At 37.4% G+C, this 21,164-nt stretch overlaps 1 protein-coding gene across 1 annotated transcript in view; it reads right to left on the bottom strand.

Moving 5' to 3' along the window:
• Positions 1-238: 238 nt before the first annotated feature.
• The window catches only part of LOC139687477 (organic cation transporter protein-like), a 92,670-nt gene continuing 71,744 nt past the window's right edge, over positions 239-21,164 (bottom strand). Inside the window, exons 4-11 of the mRNA XM_071584694.1 lie at positions 17,239-17,345; positions 14,634-14,788; positions 9,604-9,772; positions 7,435-7,609; positions 4,484-4,590; positions 3,699-3,916; positions 2,269-2,453; positions 239-1,380 (exon numbers count right to left, since the gene is read on the bottom strand). Of these exons, the coding sequence (XP_071440795.1) occupies positions 1,213-1,380; positions 2,269-2,453; positions 3,699-3,916; positions 4,484-4,590; positions 7,435-7,609; positions 9,604-9,772; positions 14,634-14,788; positions 17,239-17,345 (1,284 nt within the window). The 3' untranslated portion in view covers positions 239-1,212. The remainder of the gene's footprint in view (positions 1,381-2,268; positions 2,454-3,698; positions 3,917-4,483; positions 4,591-7,434; positions 7,610-9,603; positions 9,773-14,633; positions 14,789-17,238; positions 17,346-21,164) is intronic.

Genomic DNA, 21,164 nt, shown 5'->3' with positions numbered 1-21,164 from the left:
ACCACATCAAGTATAAGAACGAATATTTCCTTAGGAAGAAAATTTTGGAAAGAAAATCAGCCGAAGGCAATCTGTCAAAAAAAGAAGGTGAATTGAACCATCTTCATATACGTACATTCAAATTAGGTAATTTAATTATGCGGCAGCATTCCTAATTCGTCATAATACATCTCCATGTACAAAAATTAAAATACAAGTTATGCAATACTAACAACTGTTCAATACAGACTAAAATACATTGCTGTTAATACTTACCGGGCCATAACTTACCCGAATATCACGACCTGTCAACCACCAAGCATAGGGAAAAAGAAGAAAATGACTAAGGGTAATGAATTCCTTTTCCCAACAGAGTGGAAAGGGGAGAAAATACTGGCCGCACTCCTGGATTCATCTGATAATGCTCGCGATGCACTGAGCATGAGACTATGATACGGAGATTTCTGCGTTAGTGTAGATGAAACGTTGTTTAAGGGACGGAATTCAACAATTTTTCATCGTAAAACACAACAGAGGACCATCTAAAAACATCCACATCACCAAAATACTCACAAGTCGCAACTTTTGTTTCGTGCGCAAGTAATTCATATCGAATCTAACCCGACTAACAAAATTCGCCACGAATACATAAATCCATGCGATCTTCATTCAGTAGGTTAGACATTAACGCACCATTGATATGAACTGCTGAAGGAGGTCAGTATTAGGGGGAATCACACTCCTATAGAGAGGGATGCTGTCCAATACTCCCACAGTCATTCCGCTTTCAAATACCGAAGTGTAAAAAGAATTATTCGGATGATGTGCACAAAAAACCAATCGATGAAACGATGATGTCCTCGAGCCAATGGAATATAGATGGGTACACTTCATCTCTTTCTCCAAGAACACGGACAAGTTGTTCACCGATGTTCCATCCCAAGCATCGCGTCTCCCATAACAGGACGTTCAGTGCTGTACGAAGGGAGCACGAAACATGGACCGATCGATTTTCTCTCTCACAGATGGATTTCAAGTACGGCAGGTATGTTAAAGTGCCTGTTATTAAAATAAATAACCGGCAGTTGAGTAAATTAACACGACAGTTCATGAAAATTCACCAGAAATGTTCCACCGAAAGTTCTGAGAATTCGATTGTGGACACCGCCGCCCTCCTGCTGAGGAGGCGGTACGGATCGAAGGAAGACGAAGACGAGAACGGATCTTTCGGCTTCAGATCTGAGGGATGCTTGTCTTCTTCTTCCTCCCCAGGTGCTCCGCTTCCGCCACGGTTTCCGGGAGTTTGGCGTGCAGCGTCTCGGGGAGAACGAGGGACGAGAAACCAGCGAGCATCGCTACGGCACCAAACACTATGTACGGAAGACTCGCACCATACACGGCCTGCGGACGGAATTGAGCTCCATCAGCGCTTGTGATACAGCTGGGAAACCATTAAGCGGAGGGGCATGAAACACCCTAAGAGCCTTCGGCACAATACATTCGGGCCGAAGCTATTCTAAGGGATTTTTCATGAATACATATATTCGCCTGTCAATTCCAATTTACGCCAATTATAGATATACAAGTCCGATATTTTTATCGCCACTTAAGATAGTAAGGTAATGAGAGATAAAGTTTGTTAAAGCAAATGGCTTCTTACAAGGTCATAATATTCTTAGGATCGAAGTTTTTTGAAGTTTGATAGATCCTAATTCCCCACTACCAAAGTCCTTTTATTCGTCTAGGAAAGTAGAAAATTACTTTTTGCCCAAAATGCTCTATAACTAATCCTTGGAAGCCAATTATTATTTATTTCAGCACTGGTTTCCCCATCGTCGGAAGCTATTCAGTTTTCAATAATTCACTCCTTAGCCACGAAAAGTCCACGGACATTAATTTAAATTAGTCTTTTCAAAAAAACCAGACTAAATTTTGGTAACATCATCATGCACCGAATCCTTTTAAGTACGACAGTCAATTTGGTAAATAATAGGCGAAAATGACATGTTACACCGAACTTCGGATGATGTGTGCTTGACTAATCAATACCTACGATATGATCTCATTAAACGTTCAGATGCTGAATTCAATGTTGAATTGGTAACTTACAGAGGAGTGATAAATGCGTGGAGAATTTCCGATTTCTCTTCTTTAATAGTTTCTAGTCAGAATAAAATGGAAAACCAAAACTACCGGCAGTTGAATCAACACGTAGTATCTGACAGGACACCTGTTATCGGGCATTTGCCAACTAGCGCCGATTACATGGAACATGAGACCTCAACTCACCAATAGAGGAGCTTGTGGAGCCAGCATGGATCCAACCCTCCCGAACGTTGAACAAGCGGCGAGCGAGGAACTTCGAAGGCCAGTGGGAAACATTTCTGAGGAATACGTGTACAGCGTGTTAAACGAGCCGGTGATGAAGATCTTTCCCAATAGAAATGCCACAGTAGATAGCCATGATTCTCCACCTGCGAACAGTTGAATTTAAAACCAAGTCAAAATGACATTATAAGAAAGAATTGCGCCAGAATCAGTAAATGAAGGTTAAGCACGAGGGCAGAACCTCATTTTCTAAATACTCCAAGGAAACCATTATAGACTAGTGCATCCATTTGAAAATACTTGGAAACGCAGGATCAAAAATAGGCAATCCGAGACTACTAAAAAAGAAATATCAATCACAATGGCCTTTCACGTGCGGATATCAATGAGAATGCAGTTGAGGGAATTTGCGAGAGGAGGGTTTAGGGATGATTTGGCAGTGTTCAGAGTAATGCCGTATAAGGATGTAACTTATCGCGTCATTTTATTTTGCTTTTCAACTGCCATTGGAAATTTCAAAAAGTACGATTTAAACAATGCAGGTAAGGAGTTTTCAAAGCCAAATAGAAGAAAATTCTTTGATACATTTATCAAGAATTAACATTTATTTGGCTGTCAAATAAAATATTAAATCACTATTTATTAATTTAGCATTAGTCAGAAAACAGCACTTTGCAGCCTTTACGTCGGACTATTAACAAAGATAACAATGGACACCATGACAAACACCCAAAATCTAGGTGGAAGAACACCTACACCGGCGGGAATCGAACCCGCGACCTTTGGGTTGGCAGAAAAGAGTGTAACCCCGCCGCCATCGAGGTCCCGCAAACGGCTACTACAGCATACTTCGCGTGACGTGGTGATGCGTGTTTAACATAAATGTTACTGCCCTTATATGCAAAACTCATTTCACCTGTTAAAAAAACATATGCCACATTTGATATTCCGAAATGCAATTTTGAACAACACGTACTCTTGAATAAATGAGTAACTCCAATAGCCGTAAACAGTTTACCTCTCAAAACAAAATACAAATGACATTATTTGGCTAACGCCACAAGTCAAAGGGTAAATGGTAAATCAGGAAGGGGATAAGAAAGGTGTAACCTAACCAAATAATCTCATTTGTATTTTGTTTTGAAAGGTAAACTGTTAACGGCCATTGGAGGTTTTCATTTATTCAATACTACTAGCCGTAAGAGCTCAATTCTATCAACATGTACTCTTTTGCCTATACCAAAATACATTTTTATGAAGTTTAGAATGGCTTGGGCCACTTACAGCGACGCCAAGTTTTGGTAAAAAACGCCATTTACAATCCGGCTTTGCCAATTTTATTGGCCAAAGGGTCACGTACACACCATTAATTTTTCTATTGACGGTCTCACCTTCATGTGGCAGGAATGGCACGGCGAGACAGGTGATTCCGGACAGAATGAAAGTCAGAGCGGCGGAAGTTCTCCTCCCTAAACGCTCCATCACGGGCAACACGAGGATGTTGCCGGGCATCTCGACCAAGGCCGTCACTGCGAAGTTCACATACCGATTGCCAGACAGGGTCACTGCCCCGAGCGAGAGGCCATAGTAGACCATCGTGACAGCCGTCCTATGAAAGGTAACGAAATGTGAAAAAGATTACCTCTCCCATGCTATAAGGTAAAACATTAAAACACTCAACTCCACTACTCTTGAATGTGGTTTAAGAAATGATTTTCCGAAAGCTGGTTACTATGGTGATAATGTAACAGATGGACTACTTTTGGCTCGTTTCCCGATTTCCTATCAGCCCACTTTTCCTAGGTAAAACAACAGCAAAGCTGAGATGGGATTCGAACTAGAGATTTTGTGTGTTATCAGTTGGGCCAATTCCTCACCAGAACAACCCGGTCTATCCAAAATCAACCATCAAAGGTAAAGTGTAGAAAAATACAATAATAATAATACAAAATTTTACCTAATTTTTTTACGATTTCTGCTGGTGATAAATGTAAAAGAAACTGGAATTTTCAGAAAGATTTGAAAAACAGGCTAAAATATTTTCTACGGTGGGAACTAGTGAATGAATACATTAACCCTTCAAAAACCACAAACAGAAAATATTCTGGGATATTAGTAGAGCTGACACGAGAGTTGATCACTGGATATACTGCCTCCGAATCGTTCCAACACTCACCAGCATAAACAGTTCACGAAGAGACGTAGAAGGAGCGTCTTTGAAGCCACCATTTCTTTCGCCATGTTCTTTCGTAAGGTCTTAGGTATCTCTTCACCCGAATTCACCTTAGAAAACAAAAAAATATTAATTATAAGCAGAAGCGGGAACTAACTCTTCAAAGAAACTATTCGCGTGAGCTGTATACCGAAATATATTAGCGAATTTTTTCCGAATTGGTGGTTACGTAAGGTTAACTGAAGTACTAATGAGATAATATCTCAAAAATAAATCAGAAGTTTAAATTTTGTTTAAATAATGCATCAGACAACACTATCCATTTCAAATTGGGATGCAAACTATTGAAGGGAATTCATGTGAACAATTATTATAGGTAAAGGTACCTAGTCTGCAGGTAATGAGTCAGACAACGAAGAAGAATGCATCAAATACCATCCAAAATTTTCATGTGGTATCCCAGGGATGGAGTTCCTGAAGACTTTCTACGATCAAAAAACACACAAGAGTCGAGAGAAATTTTAGTTCGGGCCTACGTTCGTCAGCAGCATACCTATAGAGGAGCGAACTGAGGGCAGGCATCCCTGTGTAGAGGTCCTTCACTCGGGCTCCAACCCCTTCCAAATAGTCTATGATTTAAGTTCCAGCATCGTACCAAGAGTTTCTGCATTTAATAAGGAGGATCTCAATTAAAATTTCGACGTGCATAACGAATAAACAAAATACATTACGTAAATTACAAATTACGCAACGCAACCTAAATTTTTATATCAGAGTTTATCGAATTTTCTAATACCGTGCTAATCATTTATTGCATGGGTAGTTTGAAAAGCTCTCGAAATCACCACTAGGTGTCAGCATTAGCGCAAAGAGTTTCCCGGGTAGTAATAGGTAATCCTTCATGAGTAAATACGTAACGCGTTGGTGCTCCGGGAAGAGATCTGCGGTGTGGACGCCTCTCCATTGTTGTTCCCATGTAGTGATTCGTGACGATGGAAAACATTGAGATTCGAGCAATGATAAAATACTTCGCAAAGAAAGGTATGAAAGCAAAGAAAATTCATGCCGACTAACAAAACACTCTCGGGGATTCTGCTCCTTCATATTCAACTGCTGCCAAGTGGACAAACGAGTTTAAGTTTGGAGCTTAGATGATGATCCGCGTAGTGATCGGCTAAAATGTGCCACTACCACAGAAATTATTGCATAAGAGCACAAAATGTTCTTGGAGGCATATCACATTTTAGCAACGGAATTGGATATGAGAAAAGTATATTTAAGAAGGGTGCCGCGACTTTTAACGCAGGATAACAAACGCATCAGAATGTAAATTTCCGAACACGGTTTGACCCGTTTTAAGAGCAACCATCAAGGTTATCTGCGTCGATTTGTGACCATACATGAAACTTGGGTCTACTACTATACCCCAGAGACAAAAACAGTAATCGAATCAGCGGAAATATGTTGATTCACCACCACCAAAGGAAGTAAAAACAATACGGTCGGTCGGGAGGGTGATGGCTTCAGTTTTATGAGATATGAAAGGGATACTGCTGATATATTTTCTGCCCACAGGTCAAAAAATTACTGAATAATACTACGCTAACCTCCTCGCCTATCTAGAGCAAAATATAAAGAAAAAAGCCAGGTTTGGCGAGGAAGAAAGACATCTATCATCAAGGCAATGAACGCCCACACACAAGTGGCGTTGCCATGGAAAATATACGCGAATCAGGATACGAATTGTTGCCACACCCGCCTCATTCGCCTGATTTCATTCCATCAGATTTCCATCTCATCTCCAAGCTGAAAAATTTCCTCAGCGGATGGAGATCCTCTTTAAACAAAGAAATAACAGCCGAAGTACACGGGTATTTTGAAGGCCTGATGAAAACTAATTTTCAAGATGGGATCAGGACATTAGAACATCGCTGGACCAAGTGAATTAGCGTATAAGGTTTAATAAAAATAGTTTCACCGAGGTAAGTCGTCTATTTTTAATTCATTGTAACAACTTTTCAAATTACCCCGTTATAAATAGTATTGAAATCCTACATATAGTAAAGCAACTATTTCGTATTATGAATGCGTGAAGCTCACACAAATGATTTAACGAAAGTTTAAAATTTTGTAACAGGTTATACCTAATCGAAATCATTACAAACGATTTGAAACGATTAACAACAACCGATTATTGTAAGACCTTACGAGGGGAAGGCCTTGGGAGAAAGCGTAATCCTCACCGGTAGGCTAAGACAGTCTGTGCAGTTTTGGCGTCCTTATAAAGCAAGATATGTAGCGGGAGGAGAGAATTTTAGTATGCCGCCTACATTCCAGAACGCCAAGGAACATGTCCCTCAAATTTTGGCCGAAATCGTACGATTCCTCGCCAAATGAATCGTAAAAATTGTTTATAAAGGCTCGAGAGCGCTTCACTCACTTTTCAATATTTTTCTGTTTACCTTCTCTATTTCTGAAGTGCCTTTTCAAAAATTCCAGTTTAAGATATCGATGAGCTAAGAGGAAGTGATTGCCCAACTCCTGACCACGCGCTAGTTACTTTATTTGCGGATGACAATAGAGCTGACGCCCCGCGAGATTCCACAATCAAGAAGTAACGGTCGGTATTATTACCTTTCTGCGTCAGCGATAACCATGGCGACACCAGATCTCGCTACTACATTCATACTGTCAGCCAAATCAAATGCGCCACACAAAGCCGATTTCCTCACTATTCGAGCAAATACGAAAATATATTCAATGAAGGAAATATTTCGACATATTTGTGCACCCCAAAGAAGATTTTTTAACCTAGATAAAATCCTTCGGCGCCAACTCGTTTTACCCCTTACTCTCCCGAGCCTTGCAATGCTTTGTGGCTTTGCTTACTAGCAATGCACCATTGTGTAAACACAGGCACAAGAAAATAATAGGAGAAGTCAGTATGTGCTCACCTTCGTACCGCTGCCGGTATCCTCGAAATCTAAGGTATTATTATTATTATTAAAAATGGACATCGCTTCATCCGACAACACAACGCCATTGCGGACAGCAGCTTTCTTAACCACTTCGCAGGCTTCTTCCACTCGACCACGGGAGATCAGCCAGCGCAGCGATTCAGGGATCAACCTTAAATTTAGGTATAGCCGTGAGACGCAGTGCAGGAAAATTTTATGGGCGTCAAACTCAATTTTGAATAGAGGCGAGCAAATACAGCATGACGCTATAATGATTTCACAACTTTATAATTAATTAATAAAATAAATTTATATCTAATATTTTATAATTAATTATATTTACCAGCTTAAATACCCGCTTTACCTCAGTAAGTGCGCTTCCTTTGAACACTGTAAATTAGGTCTAGACATGTGAATATCACAATCTGCAAGAATATTATCAACGCTAAAAAGTTTGGAAATAACATTCCTACGGAAAATCATAAAACAATATGATCCTCCATACTTAAAGTGGAAATTATAATACGGGAGACAAAGGCCTTCCTTCTCAAATCGCCTGATTGTTATTTCAACAATACTTACTATTCATAAATAAAGTAAGGCATATTTATGTTAACATTGAGTACTCTAAGTAGGAATTACGTGGAAAAGGTTCAACAGGGGCGTAGCTTAGTTTTAATTCCTAAATCGACAATCGGCAGCGCCTCCGTCAAATGTCTCAGAAAATGGAAATCATAGCGATTCAACACACTAATAATAAAATCGTCTGCATCGTAAATATACGCCTAATATCACCCACATGCAAAATAATTTTAAGGGTTAACAAAAAAAGAACGAATGATTTTGAATCTAAGATAAAAGAACTTTCAATAAAAATATTCAAGGTCTGCATACAAAAAAGATATGACTGGTCTTTCTACGTGCGAACTGCTCAATGAAACACAATCGGCGATATGAAACCTTATAGCGGCGCCTATGAGAAGTAAAACACTACCTTACTCGTGGTCCTATCACAACTTGTCTACGTACAACAGCCATTCTCGTCTGAGCTTGCTCACGATTGCTGTACACATTCTTGCGTCAGTGAGAAAGAAAGTGGTTCCGCGTCCATTTAATTTTGTTTTAACCTTTATAAAACTGCAACTTAAACTTATGCAATGATTTAAAAAGCATTCGGAAATGAATCTACGACTCTGGCACATTGTAGGCGGCAGGGGGGGGGGGCATCTTTCCCGTGACCCAAAAATATTCGGATGTCGCGATCGAACGTGAAGGACATGTTGATCATTTTCTTCGATTGGGAAGGGATTATTCATTATGAATATGTCCCCGAAGGGCAAGCAGAGAATGGGCAGTACACAGATTTGGAATTCACACAACAAGTTTGGACAGCACGCAAATAATGTGGGATAAAGGTCTTGGTACTTTCATCATGGCAATGCACCGGCACACGCATCATTGATTATTACCAAGTTTCTGGCCGAAAAGAGCACAACTACGATTCCCAACCACCTTATTCTTTAGGTCTTGCACCAGCAAATGTTTTCCTATTCCCTCAGCCTTTGCATATGTATGGAAATTATTTTGGTATCATTTCTACAGCAATTAATAACAAATGTGAAGTGATCATTTTAGTAGTGCATGTACTTAATTTAGATTTACTTTCATTAAAAAGGGCCCAGATCCCTTTTTCAACACTCTCGACTTACATTAAACAAATTTTGTCAGATTTTAGGCCCTGAAAATTCACAATTATTCCACCCTTTATATTCATTGGCGTGGGTCGCAGTAGTCCAGGGGTAGAGTATTGGACCACTGGCGGAAGGGCATGCATTCCATTAGTGGGCATGCCTCTCCGAGGACTCTCAGCTTCACAAGCTTTGTGATATTTAGGACACCAGATCTTCTTGGGAAACCATAAATGGCAAGGGAAAGGAACTGGCCCTTCTACCCTGATTTGTGAATTTCACATGCTGTCGGGCTTAATATTGGGTGAAAACTATCATCACCTACCTAACCGACCTTAGGGTTGATGAACCTGCTTCCAATATAATTCCAATAATAAAAATATATATAAGTTCAAAAATAGATATATGAAAATCACACTCAGAATGAATAATTATGTTACATAATATAAGAGGATTTAAGAAGTGAGAAATCACTCACCACAAATACATAATGGTGATAAGGGCTGGAGAATAAAGGGCAAGCAGCATGTGTCTCCAGTAAGGCAAGGCCCAAGCGATGAGGGGCAAATATGCAGAGCCAACAGAGTATGCCACATTTATACAGACACTACAGAATGCTCGACGTGATGGACCCACTAGCTCCAGGGCTGAAAGCAAAGAAACACATAGATTACAGAGAGAATTTCATTACTGAGAGTTGCCATATTATTACAGTGTCCTACATTAAGAGTGTGTGTGGATGTTATCTCCTCTTTCTTCTATTCTATCGTGCATTAATAGTGCCAACAATTGGGGAAATCAGCAGCAAATGCAATTCCTAAATTAAAGGATGTTCTCATCTGATTTTAGGGATATTGTGCCATGCACAAAAGGGCCTCAGCATATGGGTAATAAATAAAATTAAACCACCACACTCAATACATTTCCTGGCATTGTAAACCTCTGGCACATAATTGAATTGGCATAATATAATTGAAAACTTGGTGCATATTATGTTTGCTAATTAATATATCAAGCTGAAGACCATCACAACAATGCTATGGAATTAACTTGGAATATGAAATAAAATTTAGAAAAATATCAAAATAAAACAATTTCTTCATCTGGAAAATACCTATTTATTTATTTTGCAAACCTTGCACACCCTACCTTTTATTGCCTACTTACCAAGGTCTTCCAAAATCATCAAATGATTTAAGTCATGTGGGATATCAGAGATTATATACGATTAACCCATTAAAAGACAGGCAAGGGAATTCTTGGATAATCAGTCCCTTGAAATGTGACATGGTGGGAAGGAAATATGGAAAATATGCTAAGTGAATGAAATTATTGCAAGAGGATGTGGTCTAAGGAATTCTGTTAAACTAGGGATAAAAAAGGTGATGTTGTTGAAATTAATGTCATAGCATTATGATGAGAGGTTAATGATATAAGGTACAATAGGGTGAAGTCTGATTCTGAGTGTGATGGCTAGGATGCATGGGTTATGAATAATTCAATGGCATAACAGTCTCAGGATGATGGACAATGAGAGATGACATAAAAGAGAAAATAACTAAGTGTAGCCATACATATGAGAGAATAGAAAAGGAAGACTAAACAAGGAATCTTGAATAAAATATAAGGAAAAGCTCAACAAGAAGAAAGAAGGATAACACTCATGAAGGCTGAATAATGAAAAGTGTCATCAGCTATAGCACATAGGCACTTTAATCAATAATTAATATGAAAATTACATTCCTACAGCATTTGAAATTTTTTATTCCTCTTGCATAGGTAATTAAATGCATATTTTGAGTAAAATATACCTTCCTTATATTTTATTAATATTGGTGTTGTACCGGTCAAGGTGTGTTTTGGATGGACAGAGCAATATAATTGTGCAACAACATATTTACTAGCATTTCGTAACTAAAAGAAGAACCCAATATTGGACAATACAGTAGGTCCCTTCTACAAACTTCTTTCCTCCCTTCAATCCATCCAAAATGTCTACGCTATTCTTTCCCTTCCTCATATGCCTAATGTTCTCCCTTCTATCACAGTCTTAGGTATCTCATTCCCAATCCACTCTGAATCCATCTCTCCTGCCCTTTTTTATTTTCTCCCAACAATTCTCTATTCTCCTATTCCATGCCTTGCTCTTCTTTGTTTGTTTTCCTTTCTGTCCATTTCAACTTTTCCATTCTTCTCCCAACTGAAATGTGTTTCCTGGCTTGAATGTTTGCAACAATTTTCCCTATTTATATTTCCCGAGTGTTTTAAGCTTCTTGTACTAGGCGCCAATTTCACCCTTTTATCCATAAACTTTCCATATCTTGACTCTACATCTTTCACCATGCTTTGCCCTATTCTTATGAATCTCAGTTTATTATATAACTCTTTATACTTCCTTCTACCTAACTCAGTATTGACATTCTTCCATTTCCTTCTCTTATCCACCATTCTGTTCATTTTATACGTAATCCATGGTTTCCTTGGACTTTTCCTGTTTCCTATTCCTACAAAGTCTTTTGAATATTTTAAAATGTTCTCATTTTTCCACTACAGTACCCATTTCCCTTTCTGACTGATACTCTTTCCAAATCAGACCAGTTAATGCTTCTATGTTCCATTTCCTAAAACATGTTCCGCTGCTTTTCAATTGGATGCTACACTTGATTATTACTTAATTATGGTAGAGTCCACATCTGCTCCCAGGAAACTGTGTGAATTAATCACTATGTTCCCAAATCTACGCCTAGCCTAAATATAGTCTTACAGACATTATTCGGAATTCCTGAGAATTTTCTATGTATACCTATGCCTTTCATAGTATTTAAATCATGTATTAGTTTTAATTAACCTCTGTCTCCTGCAGAACTCCATTGCTTTCTCTGCATGGCCATTCCTTACTCCTGAATTGTAGTCCCCCACCTATAGGTATCAACCATCTTTTCCTGGGTCTACCATTGTGTTCCAATTCTCCATCAATATCAAATGTTTCCCACCAGTAACACCTGCAATTATATTCTTTGACTGATCATATCAGCGGAGGGGGGCTGGATTTGTCAAAAATTGTTATGACCAACCCAGTAGTGTAACTACTTTGCTAGAAAATTTAGGCTGGGATTCTCTTACACAGCGGCGTTTACAATATAGATTAAACTTATTAAAAACATTTAAAGATGGGTCGTTTTCCGATGACATCAAGAACATAATACGAACCCCAACGTATTACGGGCGGAGGGATCACGAATGTAAGATTAGAGAGATTGACTGCAAGACAGAAAGGTTTAAATGGTCATTTTTTCCAAGAACAATAAGAGACCAGAATGCTTGTAATTGAAATCCCCCAGGAGCCGACTCGACATAATAAGTATTAACCTACAAGGTAGCGACTGCGCATGGTTATACGATCATATTTATATATTTCTTTTTGCAGGCTCCCCTTACCTTTCCCCATCCATTTGAAAAACCCTAACCCCCTCATCCCTCACCCTTTCCTCCTGATGTTGCACCCCCTGCCACACACCTTTTTGGTGGCTTGCAGGGTATTGATGTAGATGTAGATACCCAATTGACCTCTTCCTCCCTATGATTGTTTGGTGGCATGTATACCTGAACAATGACCAATTTTATCGGTTCTGATTTTACTTCCATCTATGCTTACCATACTTCTACTATCTTTTTATTCAATATCATTGTTACTCCTTGCTGGCTCTCTTCCCATCGGATATATATTATTTAATAACTATCAATCCAGTTATTCCTGCTATCCTTCCATCTCACCTCCAAGGACCATACAACATCTATATTTTCTTTCTCCACATTTCGCTTGTTATTTTCTAGTTTTCCTAACCTAAACATCATCCTAACATTTCCAGTCCCTAATCTAATTTATTTGGTTTTCTTTGGTGCTGTTATGGTCCCTTTAGCTTTGCAAGGAGTTCATGAGAAGATAATCACTGAAGCCTAGCCGTACCCACTGCTGAGCATGACACACAGCCAAATGGGCCAAGTTACATAGGTCGATAGGCAGAGGTCATTTTTTCTATAATGCTCATCATTTAATTCTAGGGATAAGTAATTGCAGTGGTTTCCCCTTGCCTCCCCTAATAGTAATTTTAAAGTGACACCATCACTTAATGGTCACCCCACTGGGGTCAAACACTTTACAGCTGCCTCACTGAGGAACAGAGACAGTACGAACTACCTTTTTTTTGACCCCCACCCTTTGGCCAATCTGGCATTGATGCCCTACAAGGACCAAATATCATTGTTTCCACCACCACAACCCTAGGGGCTATTCCACCATTTTAGGATTGTAGTCCATGAGAAGTATTCCTTACGTTGCACTTTCATTTATTACCCAGAAAAGAAATCAGACCAAGGAGATTCAATTTAGATGGAACCGTGGGAAATATTTTTCAATAAATTGAAAATGTTTACAGGTTTGAATTGGTGTCTATTAAGTCATCAAATGAGGCATTAAATATCATTATTACCTTAAAACAAATGCCTTGCAGAAGTAGATTAAGGGGACGCAACTAGCATCTGAGGTCATTAGTGCCATTAGGGATGGATGTGATAAAAGGAAGGGTGGTGCGAAACCTGGCGTCGACATTAGCCTGATCTTGACAAAAGGTGCCAAGGGGTCCACAGCTTGATTTCCAATGCAACAGAAGGAATGCTCACTTAAAGTACTCTCCGCAAAGCAGCTTATAGGGGTCAAATACTCTCCACAAATCACATAGAAGGGATCACGATAACACTGAAAAAGATCTATCTCCTCCAGGATTCAAACCCAGGCCCTCTGGTTTGGAAGGCAGTATGCTAGTGACCACACCAATCCCAAACACAATGCCTTATAAAAGGTGATTTAAAGTAGATAAATAGTGCAATTAAAAAAATCATATTAAAAAATTCTGTAGTGCTATAGAAATAAGAAGAAAATATAGAAAATCCCACAAAATAATTGCACTATAACTCTTTATTATTGGTAAAACTGAAATTGAAGACAAATATTAAAAAAATATTCTATAAAGTATGAATAATTATAAATTTTACTTAATTAATAGCTCAAATATTTTAGAAATAGAAATGTGTTAGAGGAAATTTAATTCAACTCAGGTGGATGGATGGGTGCTAAGGTAGGAGGGAAGTAGGTTTAAGTAACATTTACACATTAGAAAAGCCATTCCACAGGAAGTATCTATTTTGGATATGACCCCAGGAAAGCATATTGTTTAAAGTCTAGTACCTCAGACCCAGTAAGAAAAATCCCAGCAAATGATTGTAGCCATGAGCATTGTATGAAAAATAGGCAGCCATTATAAGGGAAAAATAAAGAGATTGGGAATATTTGTTTAGTCAGATACTTTTACTTATCACATTTCAGTGGCATTAAGGTCTTTGCATTTATCAACTCAAAGAGACTCAAATGATAGTTCATGGTTGATAATGCAGTGCTTCCTGCCATACATGACTTTCAATTAAGCTCAGAAGGAAAAATATTTAGCTCACCAAGAACAAAAAGTGTTGGAAACACAGCACCACCAGAAAATGCCTCCAAGAACTCCAAAGATATGTACACAAAATAATTGGGCGCAAAGGACTTTGATATTCCACATATACTTTGCCCCAACAATGCACCAACCATCACTGTACGCCGTCCAAATCTGTTGGATTGATGAAAATTTTATTGGGATCAGAGAGTGCTCAAAAAAAGGAATTATCATCTGTAAAGTAGTATCATCCTATACTACAGTGACACATTCAACCAGTGTTGATTTGCATGCCCGCTGGCATTACTCTGATAGATATCACATTTCAAATTGAGGAACATAATGCTCCAACACTCAAAAGCCACCTTGGCATCATCCAATACCTGAGAAAGCCTAGCAAACAAGATATTTATTTAGTTTTACACTTCCTAGAGGCTGAACCATCAGAGCCTGCACAACACACGTATACACATTAGACAGAAATATAGTCCTCGACCAAATAATCAGTGAATGAGGCATAAGCCACCAAACTACTCTGAACATTTAAATTGAACTGAAAAGGAAATTCTAAACATCAACTAAATGAACACAAGTGTTGACAAAAGAGCTACAGGAGAGAACCAATTAATGAGTGAGTTTAGCTACGTTGTGTTGGCTATCTATGCAAGAAATAACAAAAATAGAACAGTAAGATATGATATTACATTAATCTAACAGTCAGCATAGACTTTTTGAGAAATCAGGAACACTACTTCACCTTGAAGCACCAGTAAGCAGAACACTAGGCATTATGACATCCTATACTACAGTGACATATTCTTCAACTCCATTTACTTGTACATTCTAACCTATCTCCCAACCAACATGCATATTTATACCTTTCCTCCTTTTAATTCACTAAGGCACACTTTCCCTTCTACCGTGCCATTTTCAATTGCCATTACTCTGCCTTGAATCTTCACTTCCTGCCATCTTTGAATTTCTCCTAACTATCTACACTCCTTGCAAACCACTTATGAAACGTTTTCACTTGTTCTGCTTTTGCATTACTCTCTCAAAACCAAATCTCAAAATCTTCCAAAAATTACCTATTTGTCCCTAATGGGAAAAATATCCTGAGCTATTGGGCACCTCTTCTCATAAATATTGCCACTATGGACAACCCCATTTCAGCCCCAAACCTACCACTGCCCAATTCGATTTACCATCCACTACCCACAGCTCTATAATACGAGACTAGTTCAGGTTTCAAATAAGTTCCCCATTCCTCGAGTCTACTTCTATATTCTGTATAACATTCATCTATGGTACCCTATTTACAATGATTGATGCTTTCTTAAAATCCAAGATGACAATAAATACATCTCGGCAATATTCTATAATTTTTTCTATCAATGATCTCATTACTGCTATGGCATAACCATACCACTCCCCTTTCTAAACCATAACCTATCAGTCCCTAAGTTACGTGTTATTTGCTTTCTTCTGAATCCTTTAATTGATGATCTGAAGTGCTACAGTTGAGGTACTTGGGTAAATAGAATCGAATCTACAGTTCTCATATATTGCTGCTTTAGCCTTTTTAAGATGGGAATTACACCGGTTAAGTGAACTCTTTGGGCCAAATTCCTCTTTCATGAATTCTGTGAATGAGCCCATAAAATATATCCTGATGTTCCTGAACAACTGATAAGTTCTACAGGATTACATCTATCTTCACCATTTTGTTTGATTTCATTTCAATGCTAGAAGACTAATTGAAAGAATTGTGGTAATCAAATGGAAGTAATAGCAAATTTCTACCTAACCATTAGAGTACATGAATTCAAATTTCTCATACATAGCATAAAGTGTGAAGATCAACTTAGTCTCACAAATAGAAATATGAATATTAGATAACTGAAAGAGAAATACTTGAGTTATTCATTTGAAGTTGACAGAGTCCTCTTTTGGATCTGACTGATGAAACTTTATCCAGTTTCAGCAGATACTGTTTCCAGCAATGCATAGCAAAAAACTGAGAAATCATGGAAATGTGGGTTGTGGTTCACTCAGCTTTATTAAGATCATATCCTGGAAATTCATGCAGCACACCAACAAGATGGAGGATTCAATCAAAGCATCAAGCCCAGAGACATCACACAGAGGCTTGCTGAACTGATCCATGACAGTGGTTGAATTTTCACCATGAAAATTGACTAAATAATTATTGCTTGGTGAAAAAAGATCATACATATATGGAAGTCCCATATTTCCCAGATTACTAAAGATTTCGACATAATTAAGAAAGAGTTATCATTTTTACTTTCACTGTTGCAAGCATTTTCAGCTCAAATTCATACACCATATATAAACTGAAATGAAACCTAGAAGATATGCAATCTGAATGTTTTAGCATGTCTGACAAGGGGAGGGCTAAAGGAATGTGAGATGTAAAGCATGATCCATCCCAATAGCATGTCATTTTATACATTCCATATAATAACTCATTAAAATTCAAACCACTGCATATGGAAGGAAACGTCCCAGACCCAATGACTCAGAAAGTATTTATTAGCATAAAACAAAATGAAGTCAATGCTTTCCTCTAAAATCTATATGTTCAACTAAAATAAATAACTTACCTATCTGACAACATACCAGCCAAGGGGAGCCCTACAAATTGCCCCACAAAGTTCATTGTTCCAATTAAAGTTAACTTCCATTTGTTGTCCGGGCAAGTAAGGTGAAACTGTAAATACATTGAGTAGCATGAGACTTATGTGATCTTGTCTTGAGTTGATGTATGGAATCTGGAATGCATAATTGTAAATACTCAATATTCCATCATAACAAACCATCAACACTTGCCATGCTTTCATTAAGCGGCATGATAGTAGTTTTTTTCAAGCAGACAGAAAAAGAAGGAAAGCCGTTGGCCTTAACAATAAAACTAATGCAGATATGTTGAATACCGAATATTCCTTGATTAGTACATCTTTCAATGACTGGTATTTTCAATTCAACAATAAACACCTTTCTAACTTATGCATAGTAATTTTTAAATCAAGTAATGATTGAAAATTTGAGCAATCAAATAAAATATTCAACTTACAAAAACATATTTAAACCAGATAAAGAAAGGCATCTTTTTCGGGAGATTTTAACAGGTGAAGTACGGGCACACATGAAAAGATGTTAATTTATAGTTTATTGAAAAGAAATAAAAAAATTATGACAATCCAAAGAAGCAGATTGGTTCAAATATGGTAGGGAGGGAGGTAAGATATTGAAAATAATCTTTCATAAATAAAATTGTTTTTTTCGTGTAATATGAACATGGAAATAACAATTAATATAAAACAAAAAACATAAAATCATATTAGAATAACATAACCAAAATATCCCATCTTAAAAAAATTTGTCTTGGTATCTGAGAAAACATAAAAAATTGAAAGGTTTTTGCTAAATGCAAGAAGAAATGTTAGAAACATGTTTTAATGTACAAAACAAAACCTAAAAGAGCAATAAAGTCACAGGAACTAAGTGATGCTTTCTTAATACCAATATGAAGTAGGGCTCTTCATTCCAATGATGTTGCATTTTAAAAATGGAATTTTTAATGAATAACTAAAAAGAGCAAAGAATTTGACCACTGTGGTGGTAATAGTAAATACTCATTTTTGGAGACATTTCATGCTCTCATTGTCATCAAATGTAGGCATTCAAATTGGAGGACAGTAATGGTTAATCCAAATATGTTTAAGCTTTTCTCCGCCGGGAAATTATGGAGGGATAAGAATTAAGCATTAGGCTCTACAAATGATGGTAGGTACTACAGGGTACAAAAACAAAGGGGATGTCATATCTTAAAGCAACATTACAATGACAGAATAAAAAACCAAAGACAATTCCAGAAAATAACCTTCTCCATCATCTTTGTAGGCTTTGCTGTCAATGCCCAAGTGATAGTTGGCTAGCCTGATCGCTTTCCATTAAGCAATGATAATATGAATGTAAAATATACTTCAATAGCCTGTACATGGACTAGTTCACTCCTTATAACTTATTGATATATTTTTCAGGCAGCATAATTACAATTCTTAAAAGTTTAGACTAAAGCTAGCCTAAAATCAAAAATATTCTGAACTGTCCACTTAATTCTTTCAAATTCAGGTTAGGCTTGTCCTTTCAAATGACTCAATTGACACTTCTATTGATTCTTTCAAAATAAAAAAATGTCAACTTCTATGTCTTTAGTCTTTTAACAATCTGGCCAAATGTGTCTGAATAAGTCATGGTATGGTCAGCTTGGGATTTTGGTGGAGATCAAATCAGCAAATAATCTTTGGTGCCTTCCAAGATAGGAATTTGACTGGTTTCCAGGCCATTCAGAGAAGCTCCAGGGTTTTGGAACAAGGAGTACCCAGGATAATTCTGGTAATAACTTAATCTACGGGCAATATAAGGTATTTCCCTTTCACTTGATCCATAAAGAACCTCATTTAACAATGATAAAGGGTTTAGCTCTTGATGCATTCACCGCCCCATTTTGAACTTTCATTAAGAATATTACTGCACTGACTTAGTAAGCACAAAGCCACCATAATTCATTACTAATTACTTAAATAAATGAAGTTTCACTGAGGATGAACTGATCTCAAAAATCTACTATTTCTAGTTCAATTTGCAATTTAAAAAAATATTTTACACCTATACATAGCAGGGAGAATGAGCATATGCAAAACAAAACACATTTAAATATGTTTACACTGATATGATTGGGTACGTATCGCATTGCGGAGTTGCAAGTTCAAAAAATTAAAGAGGAGAGAAACAAATTAAAGTACCAGATGCATGTACATTTTCGGCAAGGCATGTTTTCTTCTATTCAGTCAATGATTGATTGACTAACTAAGGCTAGACAAAAATTATTAACAACAATTTACATAGGATTTAAATCATAAAACTTCTACTAATTACTGTAAATGATTCAACTACCAGTATACCATCCATCAGATGATAGTATGATAATAGTTAATTGTGAGGTGATTGACATCTGAAGCCATTCGTGTCAGTTGGGGAAAGGTGATTATTTTGTAGAAGCAGAATTTTCAGGGACTAAGGAAGCATGGAGAAAATCTCAGTGCCGGCATTAGCCTACTCCAACCAAAAGATGCCAATCAGCTTACACTTCAACAACCTTATCTGATGGACGTTGTACACCACCTGAAGGGCTCTCCACAAGACACCCAAGTAGTGATTGGGGGGCCATTACAAACCACACACTGCCAGCAGAGTTCATCCGTCTGTGGTATGATACCATTCGAAATAAGTCTCACCACCCAAGATTACAAAAGACAGGGTGACTCAATCAGGTGGTATTACCCCCCCAGCCAGGTACCTTGACTTTGTCACTCCTCCTGAGTATATTGTCAATGTGGCAGCAGTTTGTTTACATTGGGAGATCTTCACCTTGCATATTACAATCATTAAATTTGAGCTTAGGAATGAGTTAAACGCTATTATTTTGCACAAAAAATAACCAGAGCGGTTGAGTAAAAACAGGTGAAGTGAAATTAGTAATTTCCTTCTTCAAAAAAAGCATCTTGTAAGAACTACGATGAACTTGTCTGTTTCATCAATGCAATGTAATTATTTATTTTCTTCGGTGATACCTGTGCTATATGCTGCATATATTTAGTTAACTTCAGCACTGAAGTCTTAAATGTTTTATTGTAAATACTTCACTTTCATTTGAATTAGAATAAATCCACGAAAGGACATACTTATGAATGAGAGATGCTATTAACCACTTTGAAATAAATAATGATGAATTTGTGAAACATTGTATTCCTGTACATGATTTTTAAGGTAATTTTTTGGGTGTACGCAATCGTTAGTTGCCAATTTCATTTTTTAATATTTTGACATTGTTTGTTCATTATCCAGAGCTACTCCAATTATTACCCTTTCATGTTTATGCTATAATAATTAGCTATAATCCCTTTTTCCATATTAATTGGCTTTATAAACAAGCTCAAAATATTTAAGATGGATTAAATTAACTGTAATCAAGAAAGGTACAACTGTGATATTCCAATTTACTTCAAATATTCCAAAATACTTCAGCAATTTTGGAGGCGATAGAATTAAAGTGGTGATGCCCAAATATTATTAATGCAATGCCAAATCACCAACATGATTAAAGGCATATGGTGAGATATATAAAAAATTAAAGAAGTATGTCCATCAAAGGTAATATCTGATGACTACAAAATGTTCATTTATTTAACCTAAACGACCATAGCATATTCGACTATAATGTGAAAATGTTGCCCAAGTCAAGAGTCCAGCATTTAATATATCAATCTTTGTGAAGAAGGTAGAAATTAGTACCACATAAAGAGTCAATATCTGGCTCAGTAGGACTTCTAACTAGACCAGTAGAGCTTGTGGGTGAAATGCATGATCTCTTTGTCAGGACCTCTCTGGTAAATGTCAGTTCTTTCATATTCAAAATTTAAACAAATATATTTGTTTTTGCCAGATAGGAAGCCTGTACACTAGC

Source organism: Hetaerina americana, unplaced genomic scaffold (genome assembly GCF_022747635.1).
Source record: "Hetaerina americana unplaced genomic scaffold, ioHetAmer1.1.p SCAF_1, whole genome shotgun sequence".
Taxonomy (NCBI): domain Eukaryota; kingdom Metazoa; phylum Arthropoda; class Insecta; order Odonata; family Calopterygidae; genus Hetaerina; species Hetaerina americana.
Note: the sequence above shows the minus strand (reverse complement) of the source record. Positions and strands in the feature narration are given on the sequence as shown.